Source organism: Ptychodera flava, chromosome 4, assembly GCF_041260155.1.
Source record: "Ptychodera flava strain L36383 chromosome 4, AS_Pfla_20210202, whole genome shotgun sequence".
In the NCBI taxonomy this organism is placed as follows: Eukaryota; Metazoa; Hemichordata; class Enteropneusta; family Ptychoderidae; genus Ptychodera; species Ptychodera flava.
Genome location: NC_091931.1, coordinates 23,035,000 through 23,056,778, shown reverse-complemented (window position 1 = coordinate 23,056,778; position 21,779 = coordinate 23,035,000). Strand labels below are relative to the sequence as shown.

Sequence of the window (21,779 nt, the reverse complement as noted above, 5' to 3'; positions counted from 1 at the left end):
ATCAAGCTGTGTTTAACCAATTTGCAATTGACCCTACATGTAAACTCTGTGGAGACGAACCAGAAAACAGAGAACACTTCATTGCTAAATGTGCAAGTCTACAACCATTAAGAATTACATACTCTAGACAGCTACAAGACATTCTAACTGATGACATTTGGAATAGGATTGCTCATAACCCGGAACAGTTCACCCAATTAACCCTTGACCCATCTGCGCTTATACCATGTGACCGTTTGGACATTATCAACAGGATTGAACTTGTGAGCAGAGAGTACATTTTTAAATTACACAACAGAAGATCAAAGTTGCTGAGTGGACCAGAGACTTGAGGGCTGCCCCATTCTCCAATTTTTTAACTAGTTCGTCTTTTTGTTTTTATGTTGTGATGTGACTTTTTGTCTCGTTTTAATTGCAAGATTACTGGAGTTACCAGGTGCTGCGAAAAAATCAACGCAGGGATTTACGAAGATACAATACAATACAAAATGGCTGCCATCCCTGTGTTTACTCTATGGGAAAAAAAAAAATTTTCAATTTTTTGAAAAACTAAGACAGTAAAATTTTTTCTCACTCCAAGAGCTTTAAAATGAGCCCATACAAGTGGCAGATCAGTAAAGAATTGCAAAAAAAAATGTTTGTACCCTCGGTGCAATTTCAAACAATTCCATGAAGGGAACAATGTGCCTATTATTTACTGTTTACAGACAGCAAAAGCCACACTGTGAACGTGAATTACAGTAGCCATTGCATTCAGTTATTACAACTGTGTGAATTTGGCGTAGATTCTGAACATCATTCCAGATTCTAGTGCAGGTATTTATGTGAGTGGACTACCATGACTAACTCAGTATCTGTACCAGAAACTTTCGCATATGTACATATATTAATAACATAAACAAGTCAACTTTGATTATGACTAATTATAATGACTTCTGACCTTTTAATTTGAGCAGATATTGAATACATCAGTCATTATCATTTATCGGTGAGCAGTTTAAAAGGGCCAGTAGCTGAAACTTTTGATGATTTTCAACAATTTTTCTTTTGTATGTCAATTGTAAGTTCTTGTTCTACTCCCCAAAAGCATGTTGAAACACCCTCTATCTAGATTGTAAACACAGTGTCCATGTGTCTAAAATGACTGCTATTGTCTATATTTGAATTCTAGTCCTGATCAAAACTCACTTTCTAAGAATAACGATGCAGTCTACATTATGTATAGGCTGAGCTAACAAGCTCAACACTGTGTATCTCAACATGCCTTAATGTGTGTCCTATGATATAGGAACAGTTCATCAATCATTGGACAACTTGGAATCAACCTACAATAAATTTTCACCATAATACACCCCAATATTTTCTAAAATGCGTCAGAGAGGAATGTATAATGGTTTATTCTACACCTTAAAATTGAGCAGAAAGCGGCAAACATCACTTCAAAACACCCACTCAGGGCATTTCAGCAACATTAGTCAGTTAGAAAAATGACCAACATGAAAACTCACAAGGTGTCTCCATGACAGATTATTCCTCTCAAAACACGTACCGTGGTGAAATTGTGCGCCACTTTGAGCAGATCGTTACAGCCGTGAGTCTCGGCAAACGAGCGGATTCCCAGACAGTTGGATGGGTGAAGCTGTTTCATCAGGAACCCACAGCAGGCTTCTACAACTTCAGACAATTGCAATATGCAAGCTGTGGCAAGCAGGCTCTCTACACTGTCTTCTTTGAGATCAATTTTACCTGTAAACATTGAAAAAAAAACAAAGATAATAAAAATTACTTATTAATGAAGGACATTTGCTGATATAAATTGCCAACTGACCTACTTAGTCAGCTACTGCGAATAGTGTACCAATCAATTACTGTCAGAAGCCATATTCTATCACGCTTAAATCTGACAAACTCCCATCAGGCAATATTCAAGATGGCTTCCATCTCCATTCAGGACTTCCCCTCTCCCCTGGCAACACTCAAAATGCTGTCTCCTCTAATACAGCTCTACCGCCATTAAAATTGTCCCCTTTGAAGCAGTCTCCCTTACTTTGCTCAGCCAACAGCATATGGGTCAAAGGATTTATGAGGTTTTTTGACAAGCTGAAGAAATTTTGGCACATAGGGTAATGAAGAGCCATGGGTGGGAAACAAAGAAAAATGAATCTTTTACTATAGTACACACTTTCTCTGAACATCTGAGTATGTCTACGTGATTAAGTCAAGAGTGACCCGTTCACCGCTATTATATGGTTTGACCCAAACCAATTGTTTACAATGCTGATTGCAGACTTGCTTACCGATAATTTAGGGGTGAACAGGTTGAAATTATTAAAGGTGACTCATGGTACCAGTATGTAACATGTATTGTCTGGCAATTAAGGCTGAACGAACAAGAAAACTGGAGCAAGGTAACTGCTGCATTGAACTTGTATTGCGTTCACTCAAGATTAGGCCAAAGTAAGTAAATTCTTTGTTTTGCGTCCCCACCCGCGTAGGTTTTTAAGGTTTTCATGAAAAACACACACAATGAATTTGAATAGGAAATTTTAGGACATGACCGCTTAGCTTTTCTGAACTAAAATTTTGTTACAATTTTTTATTTGCTGCAATCAAATTACATTGTGTTAATTTTCTTGTGTGTGTTTTTCAGCCGCTTAGACGCGTACCTTTTCCCATTTTGAGTGGACGCAAAACAAAGAATTTAATTACTTTGGCCTTATTAGTGTATAGAAGGTATAAATTCTTGTTCATCTGTCAGTATGAAGTCAAACAAATACAGCAAAACTTTTACAGAATGCACAATATATATATTATGACCGACTGGAAATGGCCCATCTGACAGACTTACACATTCGGAAGCCCCTAGTCAAGTATTTGCATGGTACATTTGTGACTCTGTCAGCCCAGAATAAATGGAGATATGAATACGCGATAGATAAAAGAGACTGAAGACCACTTAACTGTGCACTGAAACACACAGATTATTCACTGAACTTGTTCTATGCACATAATAGTTAATTTGTATTGACTGCCTGTGGATTCGTGTTGACAACCACACTTCTGGGTATCTCGGGTTTCTATGCTGAATTTTTACCAACTTATCAAAAAAAGTTTCATTTAAAGTAAAAATGTTCATGATGTTGAGGAAGAGTTTGGATGAAAGACCTGGGAGAGATTAAACTAAATCAACATCAGCTATCCTCCATTAACAGTTTTAACACAACACTGATGAGAAATACCATTTCAATTTATCACCCACAGACAAAACAAAACAAAATTGTCAATATATATTGGTTAATTTCCCATTTTCTCTGTAAATCAAAATTCAACAAGCTATTATTGCAGGCAATGTGCCATCCATAGCTGAGACAGAATAACCTTAGCTGAGCCTTGTACGATGAGATATGTCAGCTTGGTTCAATGACAAGCCTCACATTTACACTGCCCGTGTAACTCACAAAAAGGCCTGCAAATTAAGATGAATTTCATCCACTGTTCAGGATGTGCTGGCCGATAAGCCAATAATGGTAATTTAGACACCCTTGCATAAATCCTTGACCATTAATTCACCGATGCTATCTTGACTCTTCCATTCCCAGTGAACACAGTCAAATTGGCCATGGGAGACGCTGGCAACAGACGCCGCTGTCTTGCCCATCGAACATCAACAGAGTCAGATCATGAGTTGTGCGCCAACTGTTCTGATCAGAGCTCCTCTAAGGACATGCAAGATGCAGTTAATAGGGTAGCTTTTTTCAGTCTGATATAATTAATGATAGTCAATATTTATGACAAAGATATCCGTGGAGATAAATGATGAAATGTATGATAAAACATTTTGACAAAACTATTGTTTGCCAAAGGAGATTACCAGATATTGTATGGATATAACTGTAGATTCAACTTGTGACAGTTTTCAATTGTTTATGCTGAATTTATTAAAATTTCTTCCGACCAGCTCTATACCAGCAGAGCAGCTCAGTCTACACCGGTATTTTTAGTAGTTTCATTCTAATTTTTCAACTTTTATCTGTTTTCCTCTTTCTTACTTTCATCTTATTTTCATTTGTTGATTATGATGCTGAATGTCATATTCAATTAAGATTTTTTCAGTTCTTTAACCAGTACTGTTTTTATCTACACCAGTAAACCAGCTTTATACTCGTAAATCAGCACTATACTAGTAGACATGACATGCAAGATTTCTTGCATCAAAGAGAACCTTAGATTAATGATACATCAATTTAGCCTACCAGTAGGACTCACTGCAGCTGATTATCAAACAACTTGCATACATGTACCCGGTATATAGGCATGAAGGTATATATATATATATATATATATATATATATATATATATATATATATATATACAGAGTTCGCGTTTACGCAAAAATCGTGCATATTTACGCATTGAAATTGACTCTCTACGCATTTTTTTCATCGTTATGCGTTTTCTATACGCAAAGGATAACACCGAAAGCACTCCACGACTGAGCTTAGGCGATTACCAGACGAAATTTGTTGCAACACATTTCTGTCAATCACTCATTTTGTACGGAAAGTTTCGGATTCTCTGGGCGTTGTCTGAAAAATCGGCATCGTAGTCCACACGTTATCACGTTAGGCACGTTATCATGTCAGCTGTGCCTATGAATTACGTTGCTAATTTTCAGGCGAGCGATAGTTTCTGAAAGTGAGTGATTGACAGAAATGTTGCGACAAATTATATAAATGCCAACCGTGCACGATCATCGCGTCTCGCTGTTCCCAAATTTTGATCAAGCATACATGCAGCATGGCGTCGAAGCAGACAAATCTGTTTTCTTTCAACTTTGCTCTACGAGTCCGTGAAAAAAATCATTCATCGGTAGAGCACGTCGGAATACCGATAAATGTTGAACACTGCAGAAGTGTCTGGATGGTAACTGGTCGTTCAGGCACCAAGTCGTTTCGGCCCAAGTCGTTTCGGCCTCTCAATTTCCCGCCCCAGTCACTTCGGCACCGCAACCCAAGATGTTTCGGTATCTGTATTTCGATTTTTTTCAAACTATTTAGTAATTGACTGATCCGTCATATTCGTAAGCGTGACCTTTGCGTTCTGACCAGTACTTCATGTGCATTTTGTGTGAATTTTGCCGTGCTGTTTCGTAACAGCTTTCAAACTTTTGCCGTGTCGGCGGCTGTTGATATCGATAAACTTGTGTCACAGATTTGAAAATGATATAAAGTTTTTTCTTACGGTCTCTTCCCATGTTCTCACAAAGATTAAAGCATGTACGTGAATGTTAGTTGACACTATACTTTTTAGTACTTTGATTTGTAACATTACGCTCCGGCACCAGTTCCCACAGGTAGCCTTCAGCGGTGCCGAAACGTCTTGGGTTGCGGTGCCGAAACGACTTGGGGCCTGATATTGGAAGGCCGAAACGTCTTGGGCCGAAACGACTGGTACCGAAACGTCCACAAACCGTCTGGATAAGCTGCCATAACTCTAACTTTTGGGTTGCCCGATGTGTTTTGACGGTCGCATGTATACCCTTCGCTGTTACGTTTCAACATTGTTCAAGTTGTTCGTTAAACTGTTTTCATTAAAATAATGTTACATCGTACAATCTAAATATGTAGTGTAGGTTTGTTCAACGGCACAATGTATTTTGCAGTCAGTTTTTTCATCAATCGAGTCCGGAAGTGAAATTACGCACTCAAATCCAGCCATTACGCAATTGTAGCAGACTAATGCGTATGCCGTACGCGAGGAGAAAAAAGTCACCGCGAACACTGTATATATATATATATATATATATATATATATATATATATATATATATATATATATATATATATATATATATATATATATATATATATATATATATATATATATATATATATATATTTACATACACACACACTCACAAACATATACCAGGTACAACATATTAGGTACTGGTACATATATACTATTACATACATCAAATACATTCATTATAATGACTATCTTTTTCTACAATTTGATTATTTGCTGTATTTTTCTTGTATTTAGGAATCTGAATATCTAATGCAAACATAATCCCCTTAAAAATGCATCTATTTTTGGTACCTGGCATTAAAGATTGACGAGCAGCTAGGACAGCCTTTCTACGTATCAACTCTACTCAGCCTGTCAATTATGATAAACATTTGAGCAAGATATTGCAATGCAGCCTATGGAGGTACCTGTATGCATCATGAGCATCTGCTGTGCTGAATATTGTCTGTTTATCTGTTCTTTCAATATCATTAGCTTCCTTCTATCTTTGAAATTTCAGATGAAACTGTTAATATTCATTATTTAATTGTTGGAGATAAGAGTCTGTCAGCTACTTTCTGGGACAATACATCTTCCTAGTTGATGATTACCAACAATGATGTCAGCTTGGAACTTGATCCTCTTTTTACCAGGCTCCATAAACAAACCATAGAAATAGATACTATTTGGGAGAAAGAGGATTAATTTGTTACCCCTGAAATTTGTTCCCCCGTAGCATGCACTAAGCAGAGCATCCAAACTTGAAAAGCTATATTCATATTGCTTGCAATGAATAGAATATGGAAGAGTGCCATTAGACATCGCTGTAAATGGATGCCAGGATGATAGTTGTCTCAGTTTTTTCACCACTATCAGCTCAGAGTACCTAGCGATTTCTCTGTCACACAACCACTTGAGAACACCTTGCAAAAATCAAAGTTTTCACATCCTTTCATGTCTCCTTGCTGATCAAGTTGTGTCACGCTATTGTTGATAAACTGTCTTTCCAGTTCCATCAACAACACCTGACCTTTGACATATGACAAATACAATGAAAACATTCTCTAAAGTTACAGTCATTGTCCTGTTAAGAGATACCGGTATTTGCTATCATGTTAATTTTACAGCCTGTTGTACATTTCAAATAGGGTTGTTTGCAAATACTGTCACTGTTTTCTCATCAATATGCAAAAATAAATATTAGTCTGCAAACACAACTTAATAGGCAACTGACGATGAACAGTAGAAGTTATATCAACAGCTCAGCAGTCTAGAAGCTGCAACATCAGCCATGCATGCAACAATGACTGATGTCGTGCACTATAGTGCTATTCTTGTAATTTAACCTGGGAAATTTGTCCTAGCACTTGATTTCTTGACAGTCAAATGGTGGTACATATATATGTCTGGCTGTTTGAGGTATCATTGAAATTTTCAAGAAATAGCACATGCAATTTATTGATACAGGTAGGTCATTATTCTGCACATATTCTATTTTCAAATTTGACAACACGTCTTGAGCAAATTACTCCATCATTGAAAATTTTGCATTCTTCCTGTTCAAAGTGACAATGTGATGCATGCACCATTGTGTATACCAGTCTAACACATGTAGTTGTATAGCAATAATTAAAGTCTGAGGTTTAATTTGCAAAACTACCAGTGACCTTAACTGGTTATAATACTGCAGTTGTAAAAATACCAGACAACATATGGTACATATACAAGAGTATAAAATTTAGTGTCCTGGCAGTCTGTCCCTTGGCTTTGAAAATTCAGGACAAATGTTAAAGGTCAAATGACGCTGATGGACGGCTTTCAACTCCATCCAAGCACTGATACATGTGTGCATGATGTTTAAGCAAAAAAATATCATTTGCTTAATGTTGAACTAATGGCTTGTGCGCAATTACTGTTCTGAGACACTTAGGTCAATAGATGGCTGTTTGCTACAATTTGTATTTGTTATCTATGTCTGCCAGTACACATTACGAGGCATAATGAATGTTTCATGGTTTTGAAAACAACCCTGGACGAGAGAGATGCAATCGCGCGCGCAGAGACAGCTATTTCCGAAGAGAAATAGGTTAGGGGGTTCTGGGAATTTTTATATCAGTTCTAGATTCATCAAGGGATAGAAAAGTCCCGAACTGGGACATTTTGATAGAGAGATTGAGTTGTTGTTTGAGGGGGCTACGAGGTGCAGGTGTGTGCCAGCATGGCTCATCGGACCCTGTCATCGGAGTGTGAGGGTGTTAATAATGTGGAGTGACAGAGAACTCAGCGCCGAGGATCAGAATAACTAATGGCAGAGGAAGTGTGGAGAGAATGCCGGCACGCAGCTTGATCGTTCTGATTTGTAGTAGACTCATGGCTCTACTCAGCTGGCTTGACAGAAAGGAAAAAAGCCTAGGCTTTGATTTTCGCTCATTGTTAATGTCATAAACATGCCTCAGAAATGTATTTTGAGAAGTTGCTTTTGAATTTAAACCCTGAAACTATTTTTGTGGACATGTATAACAAAATTGCATGCAAGACAACTACAATGTAATTAACCTCCACAAGTCAAGGACAACTAAATTTATTTTAATACAAATCCTTGTATGGAAATTCAGGCCTTTTTCGCATACAGTATAGAACCCTAAATTTGTATTGCTAATTACAGGTCTTGGAGCAATTCTTATGAGCATACATTGTACATAGGGATAGGCCTAAAATTTTGAAACATTGCAGATCTGTAACAAAACCTCATACAACCCTAAAACAGCTCTTTCAAAACCCCAACAGGGCTACTATAACCGATCTCGGCTACAAAGACATGACGCCTAGACTCCCAATTTGCATTCTCTACATGCAAAATTGATATTCTGAAAGTTCCCCTTTCAACATGGGAGTTTCGGAAAATTCTTGCCAAATCAAAAAAGGCAACATGTGTCAGCTATGAGTTGATGCCCGTATTTTGTTCAGAAAAGTGTAGATAGAAAACTTACACTGCATGTGTGTCCCAGTTTGAGTATCAATGCAGCAATGTATAATGTTCACAAAATACCAAGAAGCGGTAAATATTATTGGTACAATTTGATTATTATATTTTGACTAAAGGGATGGGAATGGAGGGGCTCCTGAACTGCCACATGTAACATCCCTTTGCGGCCAAATCACTGATTTCATTTCAAGTGGGTACTGTTCATTTACTTTTCCTGTGATGTTACAAACCAAACCTGGAAACTGTGTGAGGCATACCATAGTTTCTCATTATCTTGGCTTGGATGTGATGTTGATTGTGATAAACCATATCTCAAAAATAGCGTCAATGACACTGTAGCTCCCATCCTGGACTATTTAGTGTTTGTTCTCTGGTCAGATATTTGAACATGTGTGAAAGGGATAAAGTGCATGAAGTGAAAATACTTAAATGAAATGTACTGGAGACAGTGAAATATGTTTAATGTAATTATTCAGAATATAAAATGGAAAAAATACAGAATGAGATATATCGAATACTGTGATACAACCATTAACTCAACAAGTCATTTAAAATGACATAGTGCCCACTTGTAATAGGAGTATTAGTCTTGATGGGGCAGGAAAATGTGGTCATTAAGAAGTATCACTGGAGTGTATATGTTGAGATCTATGGGCACATAGGTCTATGTCGTTGTTCCCAATTTGAAACACATGTGGCATGTCTAAGTTATGGTTCTAAATCGGGAAAAAAGATCAGACCTCTAGCAGTATTGGCCAGCCAAGAAATACATATGCGCATTATAAATGAGGTACAAGATGTGACATCTTAAGGTCTAATATCCTATCAAAATTGGAGGGTATAGAACTTGTGGTTACTGAAATATGCATATATATGTATAATCAAGGTCAAAGGTCATTGAGGTCACATGACATTTTGAAAAAAAAAATTATATTGCTAATTAATCCCTATATGCCAAAAATCAGATCTCTAGCTCTATTCGCTTGCCCAGAATTAGATGTGTACATAATTAATGAGGTAAAGCGTGTGTTGTCATAAGGTCTCCCATCCTACTAAATACAAAGGACATAACACTTATTTATTGACATAAACATATATTTTAGGTAAAAGGTCATCGAGGTCACATGACATTTGGTCAAATAATTTCTCTCCTATAGTTATCCCTATATACCAAAAATCAGACATCCAGCTCTATTGGCTCGCTCAGAATGAGATATGCACATAATTATTAAGGTACAATATGTGGCGTCATAAGGTGTCCCATCATACCAAACATGAAGGGTGTAGCACTTGTGGTTACCGAGTTATGGAAAAATATGTATATTTGAGGTCAAAGGTCACCGAGGTCACGTGACATTTTGTCAAAAAAATTGTTTGCTAAGTTATCCCTACATACCAAAAATCAGACCTCTAGCTCTATTGGCTCGCTCAAAATTAGATATGTGCATAATTAATGAGGTACAATATGTGGCGTCATAAGCTGTCCCATCATACCATACATGAAGGGTGTAGCACTTGTGGTTACTGAGTTATGGACAAATATGTATATTTGAGGTCAAAGGTCATCCAGGTCACGTGACATTTTGTCAAAAAAATTGTATTGCTAAGTTATCCCTATATACCAAAAATCAGACCTCTAGCTCTATTGGCTCGCTCAAAATTAGATATGCACATAATTAATGAGGTACGATATGTGGCGTCATAAGGTGTCCCATCATACCATACATGAAGGCTGTAGCACTTGTGGTTACTGAGTTATGGACAAATATGTATATTTGAGATCAAAGGTCATCAAGGTCACATGACATTTTGTCAAAATATCCGAGATATATGCGTGAACGGATGGACTTACGGATGGACGAACAGACGGACATGACCCAATCTATAAGCTCACTGGACTTCATCTGTGGGGACTAAAAATTGTGTCACTGCATCCTTTTTGCAATATGAATACGATGAGAAACTAAATTTTATTTTTCGTGGCCTTATACATGGGAGTCTATGGAGATCTGCCTTATACATGGGAGTCTATGGACGTGTAAACTAAAAATATGCAAATTTCACCACGATTTGCCCAAATTTGGGAAGGTCACTCCTATGCACTTCCATACCAAGTTTCAAATCAATCGGACTTGTGGTTTCAGAGCAGGAGATTTTTTGACCAAAAATGGGAGAAAATTACAAAAAAATTCATGAAAAATAGCAAGTCCAAGATACTGACCCAAGATGTGCACAATCATTTCATGTCAGCCCAAAGTACTTACATGCTAATTTTTCATGTAATCTGCTCAGTGGTTATTGAGTTTTTTCAATTTTGACTGTTTTTACATTTTTTCACTTAATTTGCATATTTTTGGCAATGACAACTTCATTTGAACAAAATCTCATCTACAGCCCATCATCCATGTACACACCAAATATCAAGATGAAATGTACAGCGGTTTTGGAGTTTTTGATGTTGACGGACAGACATACAGACATACAGACATACAGACATACAGACATACAGACATTTCCCTAGCCTATAAGAATAGCTTCCATTGCCATATATACATATGGCTATGGGAGCTAAAAACTAATGGAATATTAATTCTCACGTTTCATACTTTCTCAGGTTTTCCATCAAACTCATCATTTATCTGTCTGATTGCCTCCTCCCTCCCTCCCCCCCCCACACATACACACACTATAATACTACCAGTACTGTGGTCTAGTACTACAAAATTAATATTTTCACCAATACCCTGTAGTTGATAACATAAGAAACTCTTCATGATAGAGTCGATGTATCAAGACAGCTACCACATGTACATACACCTCCAATGCGCTACCTTATGGCAAAGTATCCTTATTGGGTGTTTTGAACAAACCGGCTGCCATGTGAAATATTGCTCTGAGAATATCAAATATTGGACTTCATGTGCTTTCACTGTATAGTAGAGACATGTTTGTCATAGCTTCAGTTTTAAATTAAAGTCATCTCTCGCCTGTATCGAAAAGTCAAGTGGCTGTAACTGAATCAAATATGAACATAACGATATTATCCTGGGGAAAATTGCTTACAATAGAAATTGTCGATACATTAGTATAAATTTGTTTACACTTTGACAGAAACAATCAAATTATCTGTCCTTGTCATGTGCATTCAGACTCAGATTCGGAGGGTCCCTATTACACTGTGAGACTAACATGCTTAAAACTGGCCACCTGGAATAACTAAGAGCTTAAGTGACTGAAACTACGTTTTGTAAAACTTTTCCTTTCCTGCCATGGTTAAAAGGATCGTAGAGTCGATGGTGCTACTACCTCCATGGTGAAACATGTTCCTTGCTGAGACAAACATCGACAAGATAATGGATTGGCAAAGTTGGAGTTTATCATGCGGTCATATCCGTACATCATGCATTATCGATGGCCTTTCCAATCCAATGAGTTTGACTTCTCATCTTTGGAAACCTCGATCAACACGGTCTGTTTTTCTACAAAATGTCAGAGTTGTACATTTTTTTGTTATAAAAATTACAATAAAGAGAGTTAGTAAAAAAATAAATAATCCCTTCTCTTTGGTGTAAAAAGTACTCATATATCATGGGATAAAATAACTTTCACATTTTTGTGACGTTTTGGAAAACACAACCCCCACTATGCATTTTTTTAACTCTTCACCTGCCATAGTTCGGCCCAATGTCATGGTTTTCCTACAACAAAGATGGGCGTTTATACAGGAAAGCTGGGGATGAAAGTGTCAAAAGATTTTGTGATGAAGATTCTCTGTAGGCTGGTATACGTGTGGTAAAGTATACCAAATGCATTGGAAAAGCATGTTAATGAATGGCTTACGCCAGCAACAGCTGCAAGATGATCACCTTTGCATGCCTGGCATGGGATGTTTTGTAATACTGCTACACCTAGTACTGGTGTAAATACACAATCTACGCTATTAAAGTTCAATTGCAGACACATTTGCAAACGTTGCAGCATATGAACTTTAAAAGTACTATATTTTATCTTCTGAAATGGTTTCTTTTGCTAGTCCAGAATTAAATGGAAATACATGGTGTGTATAGTCCAATATTTGTGTCGACAACTGAATTTTAGTCCCGACTGTTATTAATTTGTCAATAACAACATTGCATATTGTATAGAGTGCCTTAAGACTACAAGGCTAATACTCTGTATTTCAACATACCTGTTTTTCTGGGAGAAACAGAAAAATGCAATTTCTTTCACAAAAACAGAAATAACAAAATTACATAGACAATTACAGCTATTGTCCGTTTAAATTATGCAGAGAATGTCCATGCACTCAGTATCCAACATCACCTCAATACACAATTCATATTTACGGCGGGAAGTGCTTCCCAGCATAGAAAAAATGGCTGCATTAGCTCTATGGAGGATTGTCCCTAAAATCAATATTGCTTACGGTGTGTGACCGACCACGACGCATTCCCGTTTTGTGTCTACTTTGTGTCCATATATTTCATTCTCTTCTCAATACTAGCAGACTGGAAAACATTTTGTCTGTTATTTGATTAGTTTTTGTGAACGTGCATTTTTCTTTGGACGGACTACGTTCCTAATCAACCATGAATCAATCCATCAAACCAACCATCCATCAAGTGAAATAAATGCTAACAGCCCAAACAATGCCTCATTCCATTAAAATTTTCAAGAAAAGTTTCTCATAAAAGTCATAGGTCACTTTTACATGTCAATGTGAAGTTTGGACAAAAATCAAATACATCGCTAGTTTTTTTTCTTGTAAGGAACTTGCACTCTTGCAAAACTGATTGAAATTCAAACAGCATTTCCCTGAGTCTCAATCACATTGTCAGCAGAAAGTAATCATGACAGGGGGAATGGGAAGGGCATTTACCTGAATGTAATTCATTTCAATTTTCAATGAGGAATATGAAAAAAAAAAAGATTGGCCGATTTCAAACTAATTAGCAGCTGAGTACCATACTGTACTACATGTAGTTGCCAGTGAATTCATAGGTATTCAGAATCTTTAGAGCTTGAAGAAAGTATACGTAAAGCTCCAATAGCTGTGACTTTTTGATGTGTTTTCCAGTGTTTTTGTGCTGTCTGTAATACATTATATGTAGCTCTGAATACTGTATGATACTGAAATGTTCATCTCGTCAATGCATCCTGTATGTTCTGGTATGAAATATCCAATGATATTCTGATGACGACTGAAATCTAGTCTGGGCTAGAGTCCATTTATCGACAATTTAACTTAGCATATTGTGGGGTTGTTGAAATGTGTTGGCAAGGTTAATATTGTCACCAATATAACAAACCATATTGCAGTTGTTGAAATGTGTTGGCAAGGCTAATATGGTAATGTGTATTTCAACAATTCGGTTCTCTAGGGAGAAAACTATGAAAACACATTTGTACAACAAAAATGATGAAAATATCACGAGAAGTTACAGCTGCATACTGTCGTCCCTTTCGAACGAACTGCACTCATCCTTACACAGCTGCAACTTTGGAAATGGGACGACAGAAAAGTCGACGGAGCGGAATGTTTTATTACAGATTCTGTTTGCATTCCTATGCACATGCCCATAATGATCAAATCATTAATTCAATTTACCATAAAGATATGGCATTAAGATTACGACCCCTGCCACAGCCATGCTTTTGCAAATCAATTGCGGTTCAATGGTCCAAATAGGAATCTAACGATTCCTCCAAGACTGTCATTACCCAGATGCCAGACATGAAGCGCTCAGAAAGCGTCCGCAAAAAAAAAAAAGCCATCATGCGGAATTAGCATTACACACTGCACTTTTTACCGACGCAGAGGATTAATAACAGACGCAGAGCACGCAGAGCAAAGCCAATCAGAATTCAAGGTTAAACTTTGGCTGACTGGCTTACATCTGACTAACTTTCATGAAGAGACTGTTAATTCTTTTATTGAACGCAGCCTGCAACATATGCTACATATATAACTGATCAGCAAGGAGGCCATGCGAACACATTCTTTTAATTGATACACAGCGCGGAAGATGTGCGGTGATTATGGATAAATCAATCCCTATAGCCATTAAATGGTATTTTTGAAAAATTCATGAGGCACTCTATACTTCAAGCATATTTTCAAACAGTTTCACAGGTAAGGTATGTGATGACAGATGTCGTGCATACAAATGATAATTTCAATTTAATAAAAAGTTTCTTTTTACAAATATCAGATGTATAGGGTGGTACTCACTTGTCAAACTTTCTAGCTATTGACTTGGGGACAATATCATGTAAAAATGTCAAAATGTGATGGCCGGCACATGAAAGTGTTTATTCAGAGATGTAACACGGACCATTGCGTTTTCCAGTCAAGTGTCTTCACTTGAACAGGAACAAAATTGCAGTAACCATGTGTTGGTCTGGAGTCAGCTTACACAGTCAGCTTCCTCATTTCCAAAGCAAACAATCTTGCCTGTCCCCTAATGGCCCATCACTCACTGACTAGCTCCTCTTAAAGCTTTGACAATTACGGCTGTCAGACCATCCATGATTTCCTGAGAAAGACTTTTTTTTCGTTTCCTTGGGAAGGTTGAAGAATGGATCATGGAGATGCAGTAGATACCATGTTTGGGGACGCTAATTTGAAAATTTGTAATTGCCCCCCAAAATTGGTCTCTTTTGGTTATTTAGTGACACAAACATTCATTTGTTCTCTTGCACCAAACTTCCAAACCACGGAGACTGCGGTTTCTAAAGTACTGCGGTGATTTATGGAAATGCCAGTAAGTTCCTAAAAGGTCAGATTTTCATGGTAGATTTGAGGATTTTCACACATGAGCTAATCAACTGACGCCGATATTTTACACCTATTAACGAACATGCCAGATCACGTAAATTTTCAATGCTGGCTTGCAATTAGTAATAGCATAGAGAATTTCAGTATCGATATAGTTTGAACAAACCTGTGGGACAGGAATTTCAAGTGGCCATACAAATGAATATTTCACAATTATATCGACAGAGTTTTAGTAAATTCACTAGTAAATAAACTGATGCAATGAGCGACATTAATTTCATTGTAATTTACTCCTACACACAAATTCAGGCATCTCCCATCATTTTGAAGTAAATTCACCTTGTCAGTTCCTGCAATTGCACAATTAGCATCATATTTTCTACAAAATTTTTAAATATGAAACGATATTCTGGTTTTTTTTTCAGCTCATTTGACACCTTTTGCCACAGTACAATGGTTTGGCCCAAGTGATATGAACAGTGAGCATGGGTCTGTCCATTTTGAAAGTGGGGAAACTTGAGGTTGGATAGCATAAATCACAGCACAAACATTTTCTGTGAAGACGGATGTCAATATAATATTCCCACCTGTGTACGTGTATTGTATAAGGGAGCTCAAGGCCTGCGGATCAACTCCGTGCAATTCAATTTCACTCTCCCGGGCTTCCCGTACGTCATTCGTGAACATAGCAGCAAAGTAGTCCGACACCGCGCTCAGCACCAGACGGTGCGCCGGTATCCGAACTTCCCCGGCGACGAGCACCACATCGGTCAATTGTTTCTTGCACAGGTAATCTTGCATTTTCTTGAAGGTTTTCTCGGCGTGGTTGATGGATCGAAAGCATTCACCGTCGGAATGGTCTTCCATTTCTTGGCAGAAGCCCGGATTGTTGAAAATCCTGAAATCATGAACAGAAATATTAATTTATCATCATGCACCCATACAGAAATACATACATGACTACAAACATGTGAATCATCTGAGTTTACGGAAAAAATGCTCCGGTAAGGGTGCAAATTTCGTATAGAATACATAAATAACAGAATTAGACAAAGCCTGTGTGAATTAAGTGAAAGCAATGCGCGGAAAAAAATTAAAGACACAAAAACGGGAAAATTGCGATGCTTATCTAGCTTGGAGATAAGAGAACAAAGATTTTTACCGTGTTAGGCAGTTCATCCCCATTGTAAATGTGCCTGACATACATAACAACACGGCTGACTCACGTCGCGGTGATTTGCTTGTGGTGATGCTGCATAGTAACATAACTCACTCATTGTGCCTATCAATATGTACACCAGCCAATCTCTCTCTCTTGCTCTCTCTCTCTTCACACTGAGAAGCAGAGCGGGCACGTAAGAGAGAACGAGAGCGCCTGAGATACAGAGAGAGAGGACGGTTTCATCACACGGGAGACTGTGAGAGAAGAAGAGCACAGTGTGAGCACTGCTGGATTGGAAACCACGACAGCACACACAGTGAAAGTGGCTACGGCAATCCATCATCGGTGCTCTTGACAGTGTGCGGTGAATCTGCGGCTAGGTGTCTGAAGGGCGACGCCCACCCAACCCACAGTGGAGTTGTACCAAGTAACAACACTTGCTTCAAATTTTTTGTTTTCAAAGCAGCGTTCAGCATTACATGTCAGACGCACTGTCACCAGCAAACCTCTTGGTAAATGGTAACTTTCTTCCGTTTCATCAATCAACTGAGATCTCATGAAAAAATGATGTTCCTTCTACTTTTTTATACACAGAACAGGCACATTTGAAATTCAAAACACATGACATTCCATGACAACAGTCACTTTGAAAAGATACCTAAAGTCGTGAAATAATGATAATCCGTTCTTGTATTTCAATAATTTTCCTCTCTAAACTACATCAATCAGATATGCCATCACAGTGACACTAGACTGGCTGCAATGGAGTCTGGTTTGACCTTTCCTTCGTTCTCAGATTCCGAGCAATGATACTATAGATGTGTATTCTTTATTTGTACATGAATCACGATATGATGCTGGCTTTGATGGATTTGAGGGCAATGGAATCTGATGGGCTTACATGTAGATCTAGAATCAGTACTGCCTTTAATATTTTTCCCTTAAAGTAGCAAGCCTATTTATAAAGAACTGGAACGACCTTAAAGACAAAAGTTTCCTTATTCCGTTTCTCCTGTAGGTTATCACTGTATCAAAATATCAGATTTTTACACAGTGATTGTTATTTTTAATATTCATATTATTTTCCTATTTTGTGTTTCATATTGACTGACCGGTATTACAGCTTATTGCATTAACAGCTAGTCTCTTTCCTGATGAAGTACTGTAACCGACAAAACACCCTAAAAACTGAATTTGATGAAACTGTGACCTATTATCCATTACGTTTGTTCCGTTTGCAAATTAAAATTTCCTGTTCTGCTTGCAATTTTCATGGTAATGCCACGAAAGTACAGCTTGTCAACAGTGCTGGTACAATGTGTGCATGCCCAATGCAAATGTTGACAACTGGACAAGGATTCATTTGTCAAAAAGATGCCATAAAATCAAGACTGCTTAGAGGTGGGAGGGGGGGGAGATATTGTCATCTTTTACTCATGTATTCGTTTACAAAAATGAATCCATCCCATGCCAATCTTCCGCAAACAAAATTGCTTTATCTCTGCGCTGTAATGAACTGACGTATACCAAATTACTGGATAATAGCCAGACTGCAAAAAGTTAGACTAGTGCCCGATTCAATATTATTTGAATAGGTATGTCCCTGTTTTACTGATTAGGGAAGGCTCCCCGAAGCCCACAGCGCTGTCAATCAATGCGAACTTTTCATTTTTGATCTGATGGTTTACACGGTGATTTGGATGTCAATTCTACACAAACCCTTTATAACAAGCAAGTAAATTTGGTTAATTTTTTTTTCCGCTGAACAAGAGGGCTTTGTATTAGGTTTATGGGTATAAATCAAAGAAGACTGCACTCTTATTCATGTAACTGAAAAACGTCACGATCGATATGAAGACAATTTGATCAACCTGAGTAAGAGCTTTTAATGGCATTCAAAACTCGCTTTTTGAACAAATATATTTCTCTATTTGAAGAACGGAAGACACAGTTATCAAATCAAATCTAGGACTAAGTTTTCCAGGTCATTGAAAACTAGTGATCGCAGGATGTGACTTTAATTTCCTGTTTCTGTTCACACAGTCGGAGAAAGCGTACTGCAACATGTATTCTTTTCTCGGATGAAAAAGAAAAACATTCAAACAATAACGCACCTGAATACATGTAAATTTTTTTCTGACCAACTGATATGTATACCGTACACTAATGCGCAACTTTATGTCTGACGTACAACACGCTTTCCTGTTGGCTGTTGAGAATTTTTGTAAAGCTCTTCTTAGCAACCACATTTTGAACTGCAATGCGATGCAAAGTTCCTGTTCACAAGCCACACAACAATTGTCACATGCACACAAACATACACAGACATACACCTACATACACACCGAACATAAAAAACAAACACTCATGCACAAACCTAGAATTAGCATAATGACACCCCAAGGTGCTTGATAAAGAATGTTGGTTTTGTGAGTAAAATTTTCCTCAGGTGCCCATTATCCTTGCAAAAGGACAGCTCCCTGTCTTAAGTGAGAACACCATGCAAATCAATAATTACTATGCAAGACAAACACATCACACCTTAACTGACATCACATTAATATTCATATCATGCACAAGCATTGGCTGCCCGTGAAAATTCTATCAGTACGTAATTAGAAGACTAAAACAGAGCTTGTCTTGTTGATAGCGCGAATGTCAGGGAGGAAAAGAGATCTTGCGAAGTCCAATAAATATTGGTTAAGTTCTGACGTACCTGTCGGCGGCCTTTAAATCAATTATTCCGCGATACAATGTACTCAGGTCACAGCATGCAAAAAAATTCACATTGGGTCATTTACATATTTGCATGCAGATATAGTGTATATCTCTGTGACTGAAACTGTTGAATATTTTCTGATATTTTTTGTTTTGTGTATTACAGTAACTAAATTTTCATGGTGTACACCCTACCTGAAACACATCATATTTGGCTGACAACGTTACAACACATAAATGTACCAATGCTAGATGCACAGTTACTGTAGACAGATGAATTCAAATCAGGACAAAAATTCAATTACCAACAATATGAGTTTTTTGCCTGTCAGATGTACAGGCCGTGTTGACAAGCCGAATACCTGTTATTTCTACATGCCATAAAGCGTAAGTCCAGAACTAGTACTAAGGTACCAAGAAATTATGAATTATATATAGTTAAAGGCACTCTAGTGTTTGTATATGGAATTGTGTCGGATAAAAGATGCTGCAGCGCAGAGGTGAAAAGGGGAGGGGGTTGCTGAGGATGCCAGTACAAATATGCAAATTAGGGTAGTTGTCAATTTACATGGAAGCCATACCATGGCTTTCTGCACAGCCACCATTATCTACAAGCATGTGATCAATAAAGTGTCTTGATAAGGTCAAACTGAATATAATCCTGCTAATGTTGCCCATTCACACGACTCATTAAAATGAGAGTGAATTTCTTCAATGATAGTTCCAAATTCTGTCACAACCGTGTTTCATACAACTAATACTGTCCATAGAGAGACAGTAATTATGGTTACCCTGCGGTGACTGACATTTTACTGAGCTCAGTGGTGGACGTAATTGACAACAGTCACACAGCAACAAGTCCATTAGGAAATTACAGCCATTTTGGATCTCTCAGCAAGAACATGAAAGGGTTAAATTAACTCCCCAGCTGAGAGTCAGATGTCTGTGGCAAATGAAAAACCCAAGACTGCTGTAAGTTTTAGAAGGCTATCTTATTCCAGTGACTTTAATACGAAGATTTATTTCTCAATTTTTTGTGTTGTTTTTAAATGTCAACTACACTTTCTTGTTCTACTTCCTAAAGCACAGTGAGATAAACAGTATTCAGCTTGTCAACTCAGCCTGTGTACATGTATGTGTCAACTGCACTGTTATTGTTGACAAGGAGAATTTGGGTCCGGACTAGAATTCAAATGTAAACAATAACAGTGCATTATACATGGACTGTACGGTACATGAAACACAAGTCATCGTTGATGACACAGTCCCCATTGTTAATAATGGGTACTTTGATTACATGTCCTCAGAGAGGATAGAGTCCTCTTCATTAATTAGGTCTGTGATAAAAATACTTTGATACAGATGGCGCTCAATGGCCAAGAATGAGTTCCATGGTGATGAAAACATAAAACCAATGTAGGCCACCATCCTAAAGTTCATAAAATGAGTCAACTAGGAATTAATCAACAGGATGTTGCAAAACATTTTTGCATACAATTCTAACACTTAACAGATTATCACTGGTACCATATTTCATAAAGTTTGATGCAGTATTTACAACACTATGAGATCAACATCTGTATCAAGTTTCATCACATTTGACGTTGTATTAATTTGTGGCTATATCACCCTAATTAGGAAAGTTCATTACTTATGCAATTACAAATTAATTAAACTGACACTGATAAATGTCTTTTTCAATGTTAAAGCAATGTGAGCTTAACATCGGTTAACATCTGTATAAAGTTTCATGAATTTGATGCAGTACATATTTCTTGACATATCAGCCTACTTATGAAACTTCAATAATTGACATGTTACTGCTACATGACGTGAAACAAATTGACGAGCATATGTATGAAATAGGTCAATGTCAACTTTGAATGATACTGGTGGAAATATGTCTGAGTTATAGCTCTGTACATGAAAATTAGCATCTTAAGGTGGTTGGAAAGGCTATTTTTGCACCAATTCTTTTCTCAGAGTTAATGTCAAGTTTCAAGTGTTAGAATCAAGATATTTAGTTCAAATTTTCAGGATAAGTCTCTTTGTTATTACTTTCTCCGAAGAATATAAAAATTGTATATTTGCAGCCATGATTTTGAAATATGACACCAGTAAATATTAAAATTTAGTTTTTCATATTTTTTTTACATATTTTAATTTAATAATAATTGGATAGTATTAATATTACCAAATTAGTTATAAATATGTTGACACTATTTATTGTAAGATTTGTACGGCAGGATTTGTAAATAAAATTTGTTTTTATGATTTTACATAGGTTTATATATCAAAAAATTATTAAACATAGGGCCAAAGTCCCTGAAGCTACTATAGACAT

General features: G+C 37.3%; 1 protein-coding gene across 1 annotated transcript in view; it reads right to left on the bottom strand.

Annotated features, from left to right (window-relative positions):
- LOC139131211 (kelch-like protein 5) overlaps positions 1–21,779 on the bottom strand; it is a 76,162-nt gene that overhangs the window by 23,844 nt on the left and 30,539 nt on the right. The window contains 2 exon segments of the mRNA XM_070697184.1: positions 1,550–1,746; positions 16,143–16,453. Coding sequence (XP_070553285.1) covers positions 1,550–1,746; positions 16,143–16,453 — 508 coding nt within the window.